Genomic DNA, 17,933 nt, shown 5'->3' with positions numbered 1-17,933 from the left:
AGCAACATTCGCTGCAGCACAGGTTAGGGTAATCAACGGAGAGGGAGTCGCAATCTCACATTGATGAAGAACGGTCGTGCCTTTTTATTTTTCTCGTCTCCGCCACAAGCAGCTCTGGTCCATCCCGCTAGTACCCCGCGTCCGCAGCCTGATTAAAGGCAATTACCAATATTTATCGCAAAATTCTACACGTATCTTAATATATTCAATAAATTTATTTATAATCGCACCTCAAATTTTATTAAGCCCAAATAAACCAAAACAAAGAATTGCAAGTTCCCGTTGACATATTTATGTATATACTATCGATATCAATAGTTGGCATTACAGGTTACAGATCTCGCACAGTGGCACGTCAGCCGAAAAGAGGTGGTAAACACTAAAAAAAAATAGATAATGGTATATTTAAGGAAAATATAAAAAAACGAGGGGGAACGTTGTGAGTTGCTGCGTACACCGCAACTCTACAGTTATACCCGATACTAGGTCAGTATGGCTCTCCTGCGGCAGACGCCGCTAATATTGAACCACACGACAAAGAGTGCGTGCGAGAGAGACAGAAAATCAGTCTGAGCGTGACGTCGGGCGCTGCGTGGCCACTGCAAATTGATTTCTTGCTTTTGGCTACAAAAATGATCCGATCTGATCCAGATTCAGCAATCTGATAGATATAGTCATTATCTATGATTCTGCGTTTTTAGTTTTCTCGAATGTGCAATATTGTGGATGCAACAGATTTTCGTTCTTTGTGGGGGCGGAAGGGGGTGGGGCGAAATTCTGAGATATACGTTTTATAGTGAGATCTAACAGAAGTGCGGATACCAAATTTGGTTACTCTAGCCTTAATAGTCTCTGAGATTTGTGGATGCCCCAGATTTTCGTCCTTTGCGGGGGCGGAAGGGGGTGTGGCGAAATTTGGACACGAAACGGTCAAGGTCAGATATCACAGGAGTGTGGATACCAAATTTGGTTGCTCTGGCTCTTATAGGTTCTGAGATCCTTGAACTCATATTTTGCAATTGGCAAAGCCGACCATGAAACCTGTGTGTTAGAGAGAGACAGAGCGAGAAAGAATGAAATTGTTTTCTTGATTCTGGCTATAATAATTATACGATCTGGTTGAGATTTTACACTCTAGAACATATAGTCATCCTCTACGATTCTGCATTTTTGGTTTTATCGTATCTTTAAAAATGTGGATGCCACAGATTTTCGTCCTTTGTGGGGGCGGAAGTGGGCGGGGCAAAGTTTTGAAATATTTTTGTAGCAGTGACATATCACAGATGTCTGGATCCAAAACATCGTTGCTCTAGCTCTTATAGTTTTTGAGCACTAGGCGCTGAAGGGGACGGACGGACGGACGGACGGACGGACGGACGGACGGACGGACGGACGGACGGACGGACGGACGGACAGACGGACAGACAGACAGGGCTCAATCGACTCGGCTATTGATGCTGATCAAGAATATATATACTTTATGGGGTCGGAAACGATTCCTTCTGGACGTTACACACATCCACTTTTACCACAAATCTAATATACCCCAATACTCATTTTGAGTATCGGGTATAACAAGAAGGACGGACAGACAGACAGACTGTATCGACTCGGCTTTGATACTGATCAATATATACATATATATTTTATGGGGTCGGAAACACTTCCTTCTGAGCGTTACACACATCCACTTTACCCACAAATCGAATATACCCCTATACTCATTTTTAGTATTGGGTATAAAAATAACAGCGAGAGAGGTTTGGATATCCTTCTCATGCTGCCTATGTTCCAAATAAATGAACAGCTCTCCTTTTCGACTTGACTTACATTTGATGCAATGCAAATGTTGGATGATCTCCTCCTTGTTTTGTTGATTAGCGTCTGTTGGTCTGTTGGTTGAACGTAGCTTGGATTGCGATGGTTTGCCTTCAACCCTATCGTTTCTATGGCAACAGTTTTGACTAGTCCCGTCTATATAGTTCCCCAAGCGGCAATATGGTGAAAATACGTCAAGAGAAAAACAGCAGTTACTGTCGGCAGCCGACCCTAATCTCATTTCTATCCATATTCAAAGAATGGACTCGTATCCCTAAGCCAAACCCTGGCGGATCTATTGTATCAGTGGGAAGCTGAATGTGGGTTTTTCTTCTGTCTTTTTGCTCTTTTTCCTCCATTAAGATATCTCTACTTTTCACAGGCCCTTGCTAAGCGCTTTCCCCCACCTCCCTTCCAATAAAACTCGCACAGAACGCCAGACATATACATATTTGACACACTTTCCAGTGATATTGTATATTTTGTTTAGCAGATAGCAAAAAAAATCGTTTAGGAATTGTTGTAAAAAAAAAGAATACTTACGCATTATAATAAATATATAAATATATAATATATTCATTCATTTGCGTGTTTACTGGAACCTTTGTTAAATTTTTTAAACACTAGTACTAGAAGCTGTACAGAAATTGGATGAGTTTTGAAGAGTGGAAATACTTATGCACCAAGCGAGTCAATTATTTAAAATTTAAGCATTTAAACATATTTAATGTCTAACTCGGTTTTGCAAAAAAGATGCCTTAATTCCTAACTTAATTCTATGTTTAAATAGTTACATCCTATGCATATCCGCATGCAATTAATTTTAGTTCAGGTGATCGATCTCCTATGCTGTGTCGGTGTTGAATGATTAACAATTTTCAAATAAATAAACGTAAGCCTAGAAGTTTAATCTGCGGATAACTATCGGTATCTGTACTCTTCATATATAATAGTACGATTTGAAGTCAATATAGCCTAATATTTAAATCTCTGTAAATCTGTACAAATGATAAGAGACGTTGCTGTCGAAGTCTATGCTCTATAATATACAGGGGTCGACAGCTCTTCAGATCTTTTTTGCTGATATTGGCGGAGGAAATTGTTGGACCGTGTGTTTAGCTGCTGCTCCGCCTTCTCCTCCACTGCTACAACCACCGGTGATCGTATCGTATCCCAGTTTACTGTAACAAATCCCTCTATTGCCACGATCCGTACGTCAGCCGGAGATGGAGAAGCGAAAATGGTGGCGGAGATGTCGAGTAGGAGGGCATGGGAATCCCTTCGTCATCGGCGTAGGCTGGAGCATCAGGCCGATGCTGATATTATTGAGCTCCTCCCGCTGCCGTCGCCTCCTTGACTTCGCCAGAGCCCGGCGCCGGCACCACCTCCTTCATGGACTCCACCTTGGCCACAATCTTGAGGGCGGGACCCAGCTTCATCCCCATGGCATTCACCAGGTGATTCTCCTTTAGCAGCAGCAGCGCCTGGCCGTCGATCTCCTGCTGGACAAAGTCATCCACATAGTCTTGGCAGCCGGGCAGGTTCCGTATGAAGTCAGCGACCTCCTCCACGCTCCAGTTGCAAATGGGCGAACGCTCGCCTGCGGTCGAAGAGGATGTTGGTGTTGGTACAGGTGGCTGGGGCGCCACTGCTGCCGCAGGTGGTGTGGGAGCTGGAGACGGAGCCGCAGGCAGGGCCACAGGAGTGGGGACTGCGAGTGCGACTGCAACTAAGGGAGGAACTGGAACGGGGGTGGCTGCCATGACTGGCAGGACAGGAAGAGACACCAGTGGCACCTCCGTGGTGGTCGACATCGGAATCGGATCGGGCTGCAGCGCCTGCAAGGCGTCCGTCTGCATCTGCATCTTCTCCTCGGCCATAGCCTCGTCCAGTTTGTCCACCAGAGCCATGGCATCCACTCCCACAATTCCTCCCATTTCCATATCCATTCCCATTCCATTGCTCTCTCCCAGTCCGCCTCCAGCTGCAGCTGCAGCTCCAATGCCTGCAACGCAAGTCTTCGCCTGCCTAGCGCATCCTGGGGAGCAGAAGCGCTTCCGTTTGAGCTTCGCCTTGTGCTCCAGCTTGCCACACTGCTCGCAGGCCACCATGTCCGTGGGTAGACCCGCCGCATTAGCAGCTGCTGTTTGGGTTGTGGTTGTGGTTGGCGTTGCAGTGGCTATTCCGCACAGCTTCGCGTCCTCCTGCATGGCAGTCTTTTTCTCTGTGGGAAGAAGAGCAGAAAAGGGATTAGTATCAGAAACAAAGGAGGGAGGGAGGGAAGAGACTCACTTGGCGGCTCGTCGCTGGTGTCCTTGTCTGCGTAGCGCTGCCTCGTTACAGGAAAGGGCTCGTTGGCCTCTTGGATGATGAATCCGTCGATGACATGAGTGAGCACATTAGGCTTAATCATGGCTTTCGGCAGATCTTTCCCCGCCGCGTTGCTGCTCCCATTGCTGATGCTCGTTGTGGTTGTAGGTGTAGTCGTACTGCTGCTGGTGCTCGTGGTGGTGGTAGTGGTCGCAGTGGTACTCGCTGCTCTGGCCAGGGTGGCTATCCCAATCCCGTTGCCAACTATCGTCGTTGTCGGCGTTGAAGGTGCGCCGGTGGTGCTGGTGGCTGTGCTCGCTCCGCCCTTGCCCTCATCCTTCCCACTGTGCGGGGGGGTGGAGGAGCTAGTGGTGCTGCAGCTACTCGTGGGCAGCACCACATTGCTCTGCCTTGTAGTGGGCGTGCTGATGGTGGGCCTCGTAGGCGTGGTGGGGGTCGTGCTGTTGCTGTGAGACGCCTCCGGGGCCTCTTCATTTACCCTCGAGTCGCTGGTTGAGCTACTGGGCTCCGCCGGGGCACTGGCGCTTCCAGCGGACCTGGGGGTGGTGTTGACGGAGGATGGGTGGTGATCCTGGCCAACGGCACTGTTGTTTAGAGGGGACCCAATGGGCACCAGGGTGGCGGAGGGGGTGGGCATCTTCAGCGTCGCCTCCTTGGTGGGTGTCGCCGGGTGACTGGCTCCACTGCCAGCGCTGAACGCGACCAGTGTTGCAGGAGATGGTGTCACTGCGCTGCTGGTGACAGGCCCAACCGTGGCGTTCATCATGGACGTCATAGCCATGATGGGGTTCGTGGCGGGTGAGGAAGATGCAGCCGCCAGAGCGGGTGGTCCCTGCTGCTGCTGTTGCTGTGTGGCTGCTGCAATGCTGGCGGAGATTAACTGATGTTGCTGCTGCTGCTGCTGGAGCTGGGCTTGGTGGAGGCTGGCTGCCATTGTGCTGCTGGTGACCAGGGGACCCGTTGTGTGGTTTGTTATAGTCACCACGCTGCTGGTGGGCAGGGAGGTGCTACTGCTGGTCGACTTGGCCGTCTGGAAGATGGCGCCGGAGGTGGAGGCGGAGAGAGCGGCCTGGAGGGCACTCGAGGTGGCTATTCCTGCGGGCGTCGTGGTCGAGGAAACCGAGAAGGGGACGCTGCTCAGATGCAATTGTCCTGGCTGCGTCTGCTGCTGCTGTTGCTGTTGCTGTGGCTGCTGCTGTTGACCCGCCCCAGCCGCCTGCTGTACCACAATTTGTTGGATTATGTTCTGCTGCTGCTGCTGCTGCTCCCGCTGTTGTTGCTGCTGTTGCTGTTGCTGCTGGGCCTGTGCCTGTGCCTGTGCCTGAGCTTGAACCTGAGCTTGCACTTGGGCCTGCGCCTGCTGCTGGAGCTGCTGCTGCAGCAGTTGGTTGTGGAGCTGCTGCTGCTGCTGTTGGTGGGAGGTGATGAAGGTGTTTGGCGCCACCTGCAGTATCTGCTGCGCCAATGCCTGCTGCTGCTGCTGTTGCTGAGCCTGAACCTGAGCTTGGGCCTGAGCCTGTGCCACCTGTTGCCGCTGATCCTGCTGCTGCTGTTGTTGTTGCTGCTGCTGGGCGACTTGTTGCTGTTGCTGCTGCTGTTGGGCTGCTGCCTGCTGCTGGATCTGGATGGCGGCTATCTGCTGTTGGAACATTTGCTGCTGTAGGAACTGCTGCTTGTGCATAAGCTGCAGCTGCTGCTGCTGTTGCTGCTGCTTGTCCACTCCGGCCGCTGTTGCTGCGTGCAGAGTCTGACCATTTTGCAGGGTTATGGGCGTGCCCGTGCTCATGACGACCATCCTGAAAAGGCAAAAAGAGCAAAGGGAATAATATGGTTGACTCTAAGGCCGACTGCCGTCTATGTCACTCACTTGTTTCCCGCTGTGGTGACCACCTGGTGGAGGTTCGCCTGCTGTTGGTGCTGCTGGTGCTGCTGCTGGATGGCAGCCATGTGTTGCCCCACTGACTTGCTCTGCACCGCACCAACCGCCACCACCTGTCCGTTCTCCGTCTTGAGGGCCGGCAACGCCGGACGGACTGGCTGCTGCTTGTTCCGCATCTTGGCCTTGAGCAGGTTCTGGTTTTGCGCCGTCTGCGTGGACACGGAGCTAGCCGGGCGCACCTGGGTTCCGTTGTGTGGCATAATCGGCGCTCCAGGCCGCTGAAGGGCCGTCAGCTGCTGCTGTTGCTGCTGCTGCTGCTGCTGCTGCTGCTGCTGCTGCTGCTGCTGCTGCTGCTGCAGTTGAGCTGTGGCTACCGCTAGCTGTTGCTGTTGTTGCTGCTGCTGCTGCGCCTGGCAATTGGCCGCCGCCTGCTGCTGCTGTTGTTGTTGTTGCTGCTGCTGTTGCTGCTGTTGTTGTTGCTGCTGTTGTTGCTGCTGTTGTTGCTGCTGTTGCTGCTGTTGCTTGGTGGCCAGAGCTTCCAGTTGGGTGCGAGGCTTGGTCGGTGTCTGGGTTACATTGCACTGGATGATCTCTGTGGAAAGAGGAAGAAAATCGGAATAAGCTCTGGATCTCGGATAGCAGATTGCATTAGCGGATGCCGCCACTTACGGTTCTGCTGCGTCTGGAGTGTCTGCGTGGTTGGCTGCTGCTGGATAAACATGCCCTGAGTGCCGTCCGGCGGGCCACGCAGTATAATGGAGTTCGAGCCGAAGGGCTGCAGGCCGTTCTGCCAGAACCAGGAACCGAGCATCTGCTGGCCCTGGCCCGCGCCCGACCCGCCCAGCGGATTCAGCAGCTGCCCGCCCACACCCACTCCTACGCCGGGCAATGTCGACTGCGAGACCTGGACACACTGTTGGGTGGTGGTCTGTTGTTGCTGTTGCTGCTGCGCCTGTGCCCCGCCAGCGCCTGCCGAGGCTGCCTGCACCGTGTTAGTGGTGGTCGTCACCTTCTGGACCACCTTCTGTGCCTGCATCTTGCCCTGGGCATCAGCTCCCACTCCCACACCCGCCTTGGCCATGGCCACCGCCTGCTGAGCCGCTGCCGCCGCTGTCAGCTGCTGCTGCTGCTGAGCGTTGAGCTGTTGCTGTTGCTGTTGCTGCTGTTGCTGGGCGACCATCGACTGAAGAATGCTCTGCTGCTGCTGCGGCGAGTGGGAGATGACGTTGACGGGTGAGATGAGCAACGTCTGCGGGGACTGGCTGGAAGGGATGGCGTAGGTGCCGCCTGCGAACCCGCCCTGCCCCCCGATCATCTGCTTGGCGTTCTGTGTGGTAGTGGTGATCATCTGGGGGGTGTTACCCTGGAACGGCTTCCCGGCGGTGATCACTTGTATGGGCTGCTGGCCGATGCCCGCGGAGTGCAGCAGGTTGCCGGAGATCATCATTGGCGGGGAGATAAACCCCGTCGAAGGCTGCATCAGCTGCACCGTCCGACCCTGTGACCAGTCACCAGTCACTCCGCCGGTGGCTGCCGCCAGCTGCATCGGCGACATCGTACTAATGGCCGTCGAGTGCTGTTGCTGTTGCTGTCCCTGCTGGTTCGCCGGACTGGGTGCGCCTCCGCCCTGGCTACCTCCCCCACCACCCGCAGAACCGTTTCCTCCGGCTGCATCGGCTGCCGCCGCCGTCAGCTGCTGGAGTTGTTGGAGCTGCAACTGGCTTGCCTGGCTGGCGTCCAGCAAACCCGTCGCATGCTTCAGTTCCGTGGTGGTGGTGCCCGCCGTGTGCGTGGGGAACTCCTGCTTCACCTGGATGGCATACGGGTTGCTCGCGTAGAACTGCTGCAGCTGCTCCGGTGAGATCTGCAGGGGCACCGACGTGGCGGACGCCACCTGTTGGGCGGGGCTCTGTGACTTCTCCATGATATGGGTGCTGCCGCTGTGTCCCGCTGAGTGCTGTGGGGTACTGTTGGGAGTGCGGGTTCGACGTGTAGTGTGGGGTGTCCCGGCTCCTCCTCCTTCTCCGTTCTCGTTTCCGTTTCCCTTCCTCTTTTTTGTGATTGGGGTTGTCTGCTGCTGCTGCAGGGACAAGTCCTGGGAATCGTCAAAGCTGATGCCCGCCTTCTGGGCAAGAGTCTCCAGGCACTGAAGCGGTCGCTGGTGCTCCTTTGGGATCTGCGGCTTCTCGCTGATGTTCGATGTGTCCTTGAGGGGTAGCGTAGTGGCTCCTCTTGGCTGTGAGGAAGATGCTGTTTTCGTGTCCGCTCTGAGGAAGGAAACGAGCACACAAAGTTAGTAAACAAAAAAAAACGGAAAGCACATACACTCAGACAGACACAAACACACAGAGATACAGATACACACTTTGAACGGGTACGACGGCGCGGGGCATGCTTCATCTTGGGGTATAATCTCTCTTTTTCCCCCAAAAAGCTCACAAAATACAATGTGAAATGCAAACAGGTTGGCAGCCCCAACAGCAGTGGTTGCTGAGAGAGCGGGAGAGCAGAAAACCGCAATGCACGCGGGGCGGCAGTGTGAATGAATGAAACGGAATGAAGTCAGTGCCAATTGTGTCAGACAAGGAGAGACTGACAAATGCATTTCAACGAAAACGAAAACAGAGCCAAAGCAAACCAAAGAAGAAAAAAATTGTGAGACCAACGCAATTACGGAGATCATTCACACACACATATGCATATGTACACCGGTAGGGAAGGAGTTTCGTTTGATTAACCCTAGAACGACCATGGCTTGATGCCCGGTTGGGCTTCCAACTATTTTGACCTATTTAAATGCACTTTCCACCCACAGACACACAATTGTAGTCATCCGATACCAGTGTGCGGCCACAAGAGGTCACTAGGCGGCACACATACGCACACACACACAACACCCCACCCAGAGGGACACCTTCTATTTATAGGTAGGAGTCGCCTGCATCTCGCTCTTATGAAAATTGGCAACATGCTGCACTTCTGCGCCAGGCAAACAGATTTAGAGGGATCGAGGCAAAGAGAAAAAGCGAGAGAAAGCATGTGTCTAGGAGTGGGTGTAGAGTAATAAACAGAGGAAGATAGCCTGACAGATAGAAAGAGATCTGGTATTGCAATTACATTCTACATTTCCGGACGGTAAACAGTCAAAAAAAATTTGGCAATGCAGCTGTGGCCTTCGAATAATTCAAAATCGAATCACTAAAATGATTCGGGATATGGATTTGGATTGCATTCAATGTTTGATTTGGAGGCGGGGTTCTCTGGATACAACCTTTCCCATTGCCAAAATGTTGACAGTTTCTGCTTCCGACCCCAGTTGCGGTGCTGGCTCCAACCCCCGATCCTAAGTCTGGCCAATTTTTTCGGAGAAAGAGATGTTCCCTTTCCACCACTATTTCCCCTCTAGTCGGGCGCATGAAAACAAAGAAACAAAAAAAAAAAAAGAATAGCATAAGGGTTTGGGTTGAGGGTTGCCCTTGGCATTCGGGGTGGGTGGGTGTTTGCGGGCCTAGCAGGGTAGATTCTCTTTCCCAGGGTTCCTGCTGCTGTTGGAGATGGAGTCGAATCGAATCGCACGCGGAATCATCGGACTCGGGGGCGAGACGCTCTGCCAGACACAGCATCTTCAACGGTGGCAGACTGCGGCATGTGGCATGGGGCAAACGGCAAACTTCCAGCTCAAAGACTGGTTTTTGTTAGTCCATGTGAGTGTGTGAGTAGCGTTCTTGTGTAGATTTGTGTGTCTGCCACAGCTCTTACAACAATTCAGTTGCCAGTAGGGGAACTGCCAGTGACATTGGTAAGGGGGAATAATAACAATGCGGGGGAAAAATAACAGAAACAGAGCATGCGCGTCAGAGAAGACTGCGTCGTCTCGTACACGATGCACTCTAAAGTGTTACTTCTGCTCCTTCTCACAGTTTTCCCCCTTTTTTTTTTGTCAAGTGTATTCAATATGCTAGGGGTCCAGTGGCAACGGGCCAGAGTTAGGGGCACCTGTGCACGCGATCTTACATAAAAAATATAACGGCGACAACCCTAGACGCCGCTCAGCATTAATGAGATTGTTGTTTTTATTCCACGGCTACACTCTCACAATACACTTTCCCGCTGTCTGTATACGTCGGCAGCGACGCGTCGCCTGCACACACATTTGTTTCGCGACATCATGGGTTTTCTTTTGTTTTGTTGCCTTAGCATTCACTTCTTCTAAGCCACACACTAGTTCTGCGTTGCATTATAAAAAATTAAAAAAAGTATCGTTATTATAAATGGAACGGCATACAGCAACAGCGTATGATTGCGCGCGGAGTCGAGGCACAGACCGAATACCGAATACCGAACTCTGCCAAGTGGATTTTAGGACTGAGACGCGCGCAGACGATAGCGGGAAGACACGGTAGCAGCAGCAGCGGCAGTGGCAGCGGCAGCGCTGCGAAACAAAATGAAGTGCGCATGTGTTGGTGTTGGTGTGGTTGAATGCGGGGCCGGCGGCGCGACGCGGGCAGCTGGGGCATGCGAAACCAGTTTTCTCTCACACCTATGCAACACAGCGATAACTTTTCTCTATACTGAAAATCGCGGGTGCGAGTGGAATGGCAGTACAAGCAACGCAATCGAGCCCCAAGTACGACTGCGATGGCCTGTGCTCGCTATCGCATGGTTTGGGGTTGAAAAGAAACAAACGACGAACGACACCACACAGATACACACTGACGCAGGAAAACGAGGCTACAGCTGGCGTACATGTGTGCTGGTTATACATATATGTGTGCGCGCTCTCAACCACCCCGACGAATTCTCATCATCTTCTACAACCGAATCCAGTTTTCTGTGTCTGTACACTCGAATGTCTACCCTGTCGTCCTCCTCCGATTGTTGCTTGTTTGCTGGCTTGCCTGCTATACTTCATCTTCTTTTTTCATTTCGCATTTGTCACCACCACCACCACCATCGGGACTGCGGCCCAACGGCCTACCTGGCTTCCCCTGCTCTGCCGCGACCCTCCGCTTCACATTCCCATTCCACACCTTCAGTCGTTCCATTCGGCTTTAGCTTTATTTTATTATTAGCTCTGCTTGTCGATCACAGCCGGAGAGATGGGGTGAGGTAGCGTATGCGCAGCAAGGCCCAAAGTGAAATGTTTTTTGCTTGCTCCCTCGAACGCACAGTGGCGTGCGTTCGACTATTATTGGATTGCATTTTTTTGTTTTGCTGTGAACATCACACGCCGCAGAGGCCGTCAACGTGTGCACGGTGAGGCAATCACAGAAAAAATCGGTCACCATATACTCACCAAGTATACATATGTCTAATAATCGTTAAATATTTGGTATATCAAATAACATGTATGTAATTAATAATTATTATATGTACAACTAGGCGGCAGGATAACGGGACCCACCATGTATATATTTTTTAATATTAAATCACCCCATCTGAATCTGAATACAGTAATCTGTTTTACTCCGTGCCAACAAGTCGTGTCCCACTGTGCCTGTCTCTGGCATTCCATTTTTCATTTTGTAACCTCTTTGTGTGCCATGTGCGTTTGTATGTGTGCTTTTCTGTGGGCTCTTGTCTTTCCCCCTCTGCCAACCAGCGCCGCATTGCTACACAGGCGTTCATCGTTTTCCGTCGATGATTGCCGATGTCGCTGTTTTTGCTTTTGCTTTTTCTTTAGCCTTTGTTGCTGTTCGGCCAGCGCTGCTAGTGACGCGTTTTCTGATGTTGATGAGACCGTTGCTTTTTTTCCGATTCTTAGCCGCCGCCATATTATTTTTACGCTTGCTAGGTTCTGCTGCCGTCCCCCACTCACCCCAACCACCCCCCACCCAACAACCGCACACACTCTGCTTGTATTTGCATTAATGCTCTCTCGCTCTCAGCATTGCTAAGAGACAGTCGTGTGTGTGTTTGTGGATTTTTCCTTTTGGCTCCACTTGAAGTTTTTTCGGTTTTTTATTTTTTTTTTATTTTTTTGTTAGTCGTGTCTCTTCTTTGCTTATTCTTCTTTCACCCTGGCGTTTAACTGTATAAAAAGCAGACCCGGCCCGAGCATGCGCTCCAGGTCTCTTCCCATTCCTCTCATTTTCGCTTAAATTAATTGCCATACACTCGTTGGGGCACAATTGTTGTTGGGTTTTGTTATTTGGGGGTCGGAAGTATGAGCGAGCGAGCGAACGATTGTGCGCTGCGTCTTAAACATGTGTGCGGTCATGGATATTTAAGTACGTGTGTGTGTGCGTCCGCTCTTTGCATTTCGTAAAATGAAAAATGTATAATGAGCGTAAATTGCTTTGCGCGTGCTTTACTCACCCTTATACTTCCTTCTCGCTCTTACTCCCTGTCTTATAGCCTTTCTGTCTATGTCCCAGTAATACGCGTGCCTGTCGTGTTCCTACACCATTTTCCAAATGAAAAACCTTCAAATGAGTGCATAAAAGTCCTGCAGTCGACGCCTGACTACGACGGCGACGGCGACTGTGGTAGCGGTTCAACAATTTTATAGCTCTGAGGCGTGGCCTGGCATTTACAATAGATCGGTGATCAGATCACCCCCAAGGACTGAATAACCTGAAGTTCTACGCCATCCAAAACAATGTTATATGCAACCATCCCACCCCCGTGTACAGCCCACATCCTAGGCACTCTCGATTGACCCTTCGTTCTCGTTTGTGTAGCACACATACAGGAAGTTCTTCAGTTCGCTCGCAGCGGTGGATGAAGGTGACAATGGTCCAGTGCGCCGCTGTGGGCGGACTTGAGATCGGACATGCGGTAAAGGTGGAAAGCACTAACCATTTCCATAATCAATTAACAATGTACCGACCTTGGCTACCGTTTTCTACACTCATTTTGAGTTTTTCTGATTTTTAACATTAGGATTTAGTAAATAAAGGATTAAATACAATTACTTCTATCACAAAACCTTCAACGTATTACTCCAATTTATCTATGTATGTATGTATGTACATACTTATATGCATACATATATTCGGAATCGAAGGTTACATACTACACATATGCAATTGAAGAAATCCAGGATGAGTTAAGACTTATACCATAGGTCGGCACTCATATATTTACCATATATTGCCAACCACTGTCCCGTGTACGTCAGCGTCAGCATCACAACACTTTCCTATGCACTGTGCATAGGACGCTGCCGACCTCTGCCCTACACCATTCCGATCCCAGCATTAACCCATCGTCATTGCACGGACTGTACCCAAGTGAAGTGGGACTTGGACTGGAGCTTGGAATCGCGAGAAGGGGGAGTTATTAAGAGCCTAGCCAAAAATTAACTGAAAAGGGGGTTGAACTCTGACACTTGCCGTTCCGGTAGACCCCTATGCACAGTACATATACCCTTTTCCACCATTTTAGAGGCTGATAGGCCCACCAAACATTCAAAAATTACCCTTAAAATGCAAGTTTTCTGAAGATATTTAAATGGGATGATGGGCACCCCTAGGCTCATTAAGGGTGATGGCCTCGGCTCAGTTTTCGCTAGGGATAAGGTCCAGACTGCGCCAGCTATTGAGAAAGTAGCATTAGGCTGGGGCTTTACACCCTTTACTGGTCGGGCTTACGGATATTTTTCCAGACGAATCTAGAAATTTAACTCTGTTGCATATCGAATTCCCAATCAAATTGAATTTATTTGCCCATGCAATATAGTTTTATTCCTTGGTACCATCTCAAGTCGCACCTTGAAAAACATTCAGTCTGGCTAACAGATCCCACAAAGTATTCGTTCAGCAAGAGTAGTCAATATGAGTGCTCTTGAATGCTCTTTCCACCAAGACTTGTGTAGCTGGCACGCAATGCAAAATGTTCGCCAGTTGAATTTTTTTTTCTCCCAATATTTTATTTCCATTTATCCATTTATTTCGGTGCCAATTTCTGCTCGGGATTGTCATCGTCATCCGAATCTTCACCTCCACAATTGACATCAATCGACTTAAGATAATCGTTAAAAAAGTTTAAGAGATCAGACGCTTTGAGTCGAATTCTCTTCCTTACCTCTCCTGCTCTACTGTACTACTACTCATTAAAACCCTAAGAACAACCTCATTTGTTGTAAGTACTTCTTCCCGAATTTCTAGGTATTTGGCAAGATCTTAACTATGATTATTTTTCACGGCTTGAAGTGGTTACTTAAATAATAAAGTATAATTTATAATTGCTTATGCATTTCATTAAAATACCTAAATGTTGGAGTTCGCCATGTTTTTAAAACATTTCGTGCGCTGTTGACAATTACTTTTCGTCCTTTGTCTTTCAAAAAGCTTTTAACTGCTAGCTGTACGGAATGAGGCGCACATTTGATAGATGCGATCGACTTGATGTTTACTGCATCTAGTTACTACTGCATTCATGTTCAGGCCGTTAAATATTTGCTCGGTTATATTTTGAAAGGCACTGAAACTAAGCGACTGAATGGCACTTTTTCGTCGGTAACCTACTGCACACATTTTTTACTTCGCTTGATGAAAAAGCGAATGCAAATGTTGTCTTCTTTTCTTGAATTTGGCTACTCCCAACTTCATCTATTGTAGCTTTATATGGTTTGGCATGACTTTCGCGCAAGTGCCTTTGCAAGTTAGTATAATAGTTTTCAATGAAATCTCGTTAGCGACCCATCGAATCTTTTGGTCGCTGGTAATAACGGTCTAACGGTAAACTCATTAAAGCCTAGCAAGAACTCTTTGGGAATAACAAGGTCCCAGAAAGCTGGTATGTATTTGGCATATGTCCCTAAAGGAAATATGATATATCACACGAAAGGTATTGAGGTGTAGATCACAAAAAATATATATGTACCACTTTTCAATAGACACCTCCCCGCTCAAAAGATATTCGAAGTCAATTTGTATTTTAAATTTGTATATAACAAATTAAAAAATGATTTTTATGTTCAATTTTAATTATAAGCATTTTTATATGTATTTTTATGCGTTTTTAATACAAGTTTTGTTTGTTTTATACACCTAGACTTTTTTCTACAATTTTTGGTTAACTGTTAAGTGAAACAACATAAAGACTTAGTGCTTTTGGTTCTTCGTACTATTCTAATGACTAAGAATATTGATGTATTCGGGATCTGTCCAACAATTTATACCTTTTTTTTTATAAGAAAACGAACTTCCCCCCAGCTCGCTTGGGTCAGTTACAGTGCGATTTAAGGGCTGTATTTGGGCACGATCCCTGATTTGGTTTCTGATAGGTCAAAAATTTCTGTGAGGAATGGGCCCCAAAAATCCAAAGTTTACGGCTTCTTAGGGCCGGGCAATGTCAGAAGAAGTGGGGGGATTAGCAGCCTGAAGGCGTATTTGCCAATCTGCCAGTGTCCTGTGATGGCTCGAGTAAATGCAGAGCCCTGTACTTCGCCGAGTCTGTATAACTCTGCCGAGTGTGGCATTTCACTCGAAAATTTCGTGTTTGAGAAGGCTGCACGTAGACAATGGCATCAGATGAGGACGATACGAGAGGTGTCGTAATGCCCTGTCTGGTTAGTTAGTCGTCGGCATCATGCCCATGTTAGTAGAACTGCTCAGTAACTTACGATCACCAGACTCCCCCCGCTCTTTGAGCCATGAGTGTAGATGCGGCTCTGGGTGGGATGGATAGCTGGAAAGGCGAGAGGTGATCTCTAGGGATAGAGTAATCTTTAGTTTCTGGTAGTTGCGGGAGTCTCGTCAAGATTCCTGAGTGACCAAACGCGGATGGTTTCCATAGTTTGGCTTCTCTCATTCTGAGAGCTGAAAGTGTTGCCACCTTTCTTCCCATGAGGTCTACGGGAAAAAGGGTCAGCATGGTGTCTAGAGCATTACCTGCTGTAATCGCCCGCCAGTTATGCATGCAACGCGCGGAACTTATTTTCTTGCTTAGGGCTTTCTGTTGAGGATTAAACCATACTGTACTGTACGATTCTGCGTTTTCGGCTTCCACGTATCTTCAAAATTGTGGATGCTACAAATTTGCGTCCTTTGCGAGGGCGAGGCGAAATTTTGAAATACACTTTTAACAGTGAGATATCACAGAAGTCCACATACCCAATTTGGTTGCTCGAGCTCTTATAGTCTCTGAGATCGGACAGACAGACAGGCAGACCTGGCTATATCGTCTCGGCTATTGATTCTGATTAAGAATATATATACTTTAAGAGGTCGGAAACGCTTCCTTCTGCGTGTTATGCACATCCCCTTTCACTAAAAATCTTATATGCCTACCTCTATACTCTTTGAGTACCGGGTATAATACGATTTTGAATTCAATCGACACTTCATTAACTCGGCTTCCAGTATTTAAATGAACGATTGCTGTTATTTTACAACACTAATAAAACCCTAGAGCACTAGGTGAAACGCGTGAAAAGTTCAACAAAGCGTTATATAACTTACAAGATACAACAAATAAAACAAAGCTTTCACAATGGGAAGACGAATATCATGTTTTTGCAGGTTAATTTGATACGATACTCCTCATTAGGCGACATCCATGGTCTATCCAATCAAAATTCCGACTCGTGTGCAGCCAGTGGTGAAACCAGATGTCAGCGATCCTGGCGTCTACACAAACAAATTACACTACTTCGAGACCGAAATAATTGACAAGATGTCGAAGAAACCGTTTGCCGTGGACTTCTTGCAGCCGGTGGACACGGTACTCCTTGGAGCTCCCACTTACTATAAGGACATAGAAATGCCCATGGACCTGGGCACTATCAAGCAGAGGCTGGAGTACAACTACTACCACAACGTGGTAGTACTTGCTGATTACTAGCAACTGCTTCAGATTTAATAAGCGACGCCATGTGGTCTACCGTAGAGGCCAAAATCTGAACAAATTCTTCAAGGCTAAAATGAAGCATATGCCCAAGGGACCCGAAGTTCCGCACGGAAAGTATTTTCCGAACGCAGACCCGGAGACTCCTGTTCAGTTGGCTGCCTTGGTACCCAAACCTCCCGTCCAAACACCAATCCTGGAGACTGCTACTTAATTGGCGGCTCTAAAACGGCGTCAACATAAAAAGAACATCAAAGCTTTCTTAATGGTATGACGAATATCAGATTTTTTTTAGATTCATCTGTTACAATGTTTCTCATTAGGAGACTTCCATTATCAAAACCATCAAAACACAGTTGGCGGCCGTGCAACCTCAACCCACCGTCCTGAATCCATTCTGGCCGTCTGCTGCTCCTGCCACTTCGAACGAACCGCAGCGACAGTTTTACGAGAACGTGGAGAAGCTGATGGAGCACATCAGCGACGCGGACACAATGATAAGAGAGTTTTTCATGCCCCGCTTGAATTTTATGATAATGGATCTGGAGGAGTCCTGCAAGACCGTCGAGAATCTAAAGCTCTTCACCAAAAGCCTCTTCGAGGAGTACCATCAGCGTGCCAAAAAGATACAAGAGATCAAGAGCAAGAGTTCCGGTTTAAGCCTCAAGAACTCAAGAGAGGTTTATGAAGAGTCGAAGCAGCTCAGCGCCGTGTCAAATAATCTGAATGTGCACAAATTGAAAAATCCCCACAAGGTCAAGCAGGCCGTGGATGACTGGAATGAGCAATTCATCGCGATGGAAAATAAAGTGCGGACCATCGAGACGAACTGGAACCTCCAACAAGACCACAAATAATGAATCGACAACGAGATGTTGCAAGCGCCATTGTAGATCCCAAATACTATCCTAAAATACGAGTAAACCATCAGCCATTGAATCCTAGCTAAAATAACATTAAAGCGAAGGGGAATGTTGTGAGTCGCTGCTATGGCCGCAACTCTACAGAAGAAATGAGAAATCGCGTGGAAGCCATGGTAGCCATGGTGCGGACCATCGAGACGAACTGGAACCTCCAACAAGACCACAAATAATGAATCGACAACGAGATG

General features: G+C 48.6%; 2 protein-coding genes across 2 annotated transcripts; one reads left to right on the top strand and one right to left on the bottom strand.

Annotated features, from left to right (window-relative positions):
• Nucleotides 1-2,382: 2,382 nt before the first annotated feature.
• LOC117186269 (polyhomeotic-proximal chromatin protein-like) lies at nt 2,383-9,427 on the bottom strand. The gene is made up of 6 exons (XM_033386791.1): nt 8,394-9,427; nt 6,698-8,295; nt 6,529-6,620; nt 6,017-6,441; nt 4,111-5,945; nt 2,383-4,042 (listed from the first exon to the last, which is right to left on the bottom strand). The coding sequence occupies exons 1-6, from the start codon at nt 8,426-8,428 to the stop codon at nt 3,141-3,143; spliced, it is 4,887 nt and encodes a 1,628-aa protein (XP_033242682.1). The 5' UTR covers nt 8,429-9,427; the 3' UTR covers nt 2,383-3,140.
• A 7,107-nt stretch (nt 9,428-16,534) lies between these two features.
• On the top strand, nt 16,535-17,679 carry LOC108165238 (bromodomain-containing factor 1-like). The gene is made up of 3 exons (XM_017301277.1): nt 16,535-16,798; nt 16,893-16,988; nt 17,146-17,679. The coding sequence occupies exons 1-3, from the start codon at nt 16,535-16,537 to the stop codon at nt 17,677-17,679; spliced, it is 894 nt and encodes a 297-aa protein (XP_017156766.1).
• The last annotated feature ends 254 nt before the right edge of the window (nt 17,680-17,933 follow it).

Source organism: Drosophila miranda, chromosome XR, assembly GCF_003369915.1.
Source record: "Drosophila miranda strain MSH22 chromosome XR, D.miranda_PacBio2.1, whole genome shotgun sequence".
NCBI classification, from domain to species: Eukaryota; Metazoa; Arthropoda; class Insecta; order Diptera; family Drosophilidae; genus Drosophila; species Drosophila miranda.
The sequence above is the reverse complement of the archived record's forward strand: the minus strand, read 5'-3'. Positions and strand labels throughout refer to the sequence as shown.

Coding starts and splice junctions, on each gene's coding strand:
- LOC108165238 (XM_017301277.1), top strand. CDS start 16,535: ATGGTCTATCCAATCAAAATTCCGACTCGTGTGCAGCCAGTGGTGAAA. Junction 16,799..16,892: donor ACAACTACTACCACAACGTG/GTAGTACTTGCT, acceptor AAATTCTTCAAG/GCTAAAATGAAGCATATGCC. Junction 16,989..17,145: donor CTGTTCAGTTGGCTGCCTTG/GTACCCAAACCT, acceptor GTTTCTCATTAG/GAGACTTCCATTATCAAAAC.
- LOC117186269 (XM_033386791.1), bottom strand. CDS start 8,428: ATGAAGCATGCCCCGCGCCGTCGTACCCGTTCAAA. Junction 8,296..8,393: donor CGCCGTCGTACCCGTTCAAA/GTGTGTATCTGT, acceptor TTCCTTCCTCAG/AGCGGACACGAAAACAGCAT. Junction 6,442..6,528: donor AACAGCAGCAACAGCAGCAA/CAACAGCAGCAA, acceptor GCGGCCAATTGC/CAGGCGCAGCAGCAGCAGCA.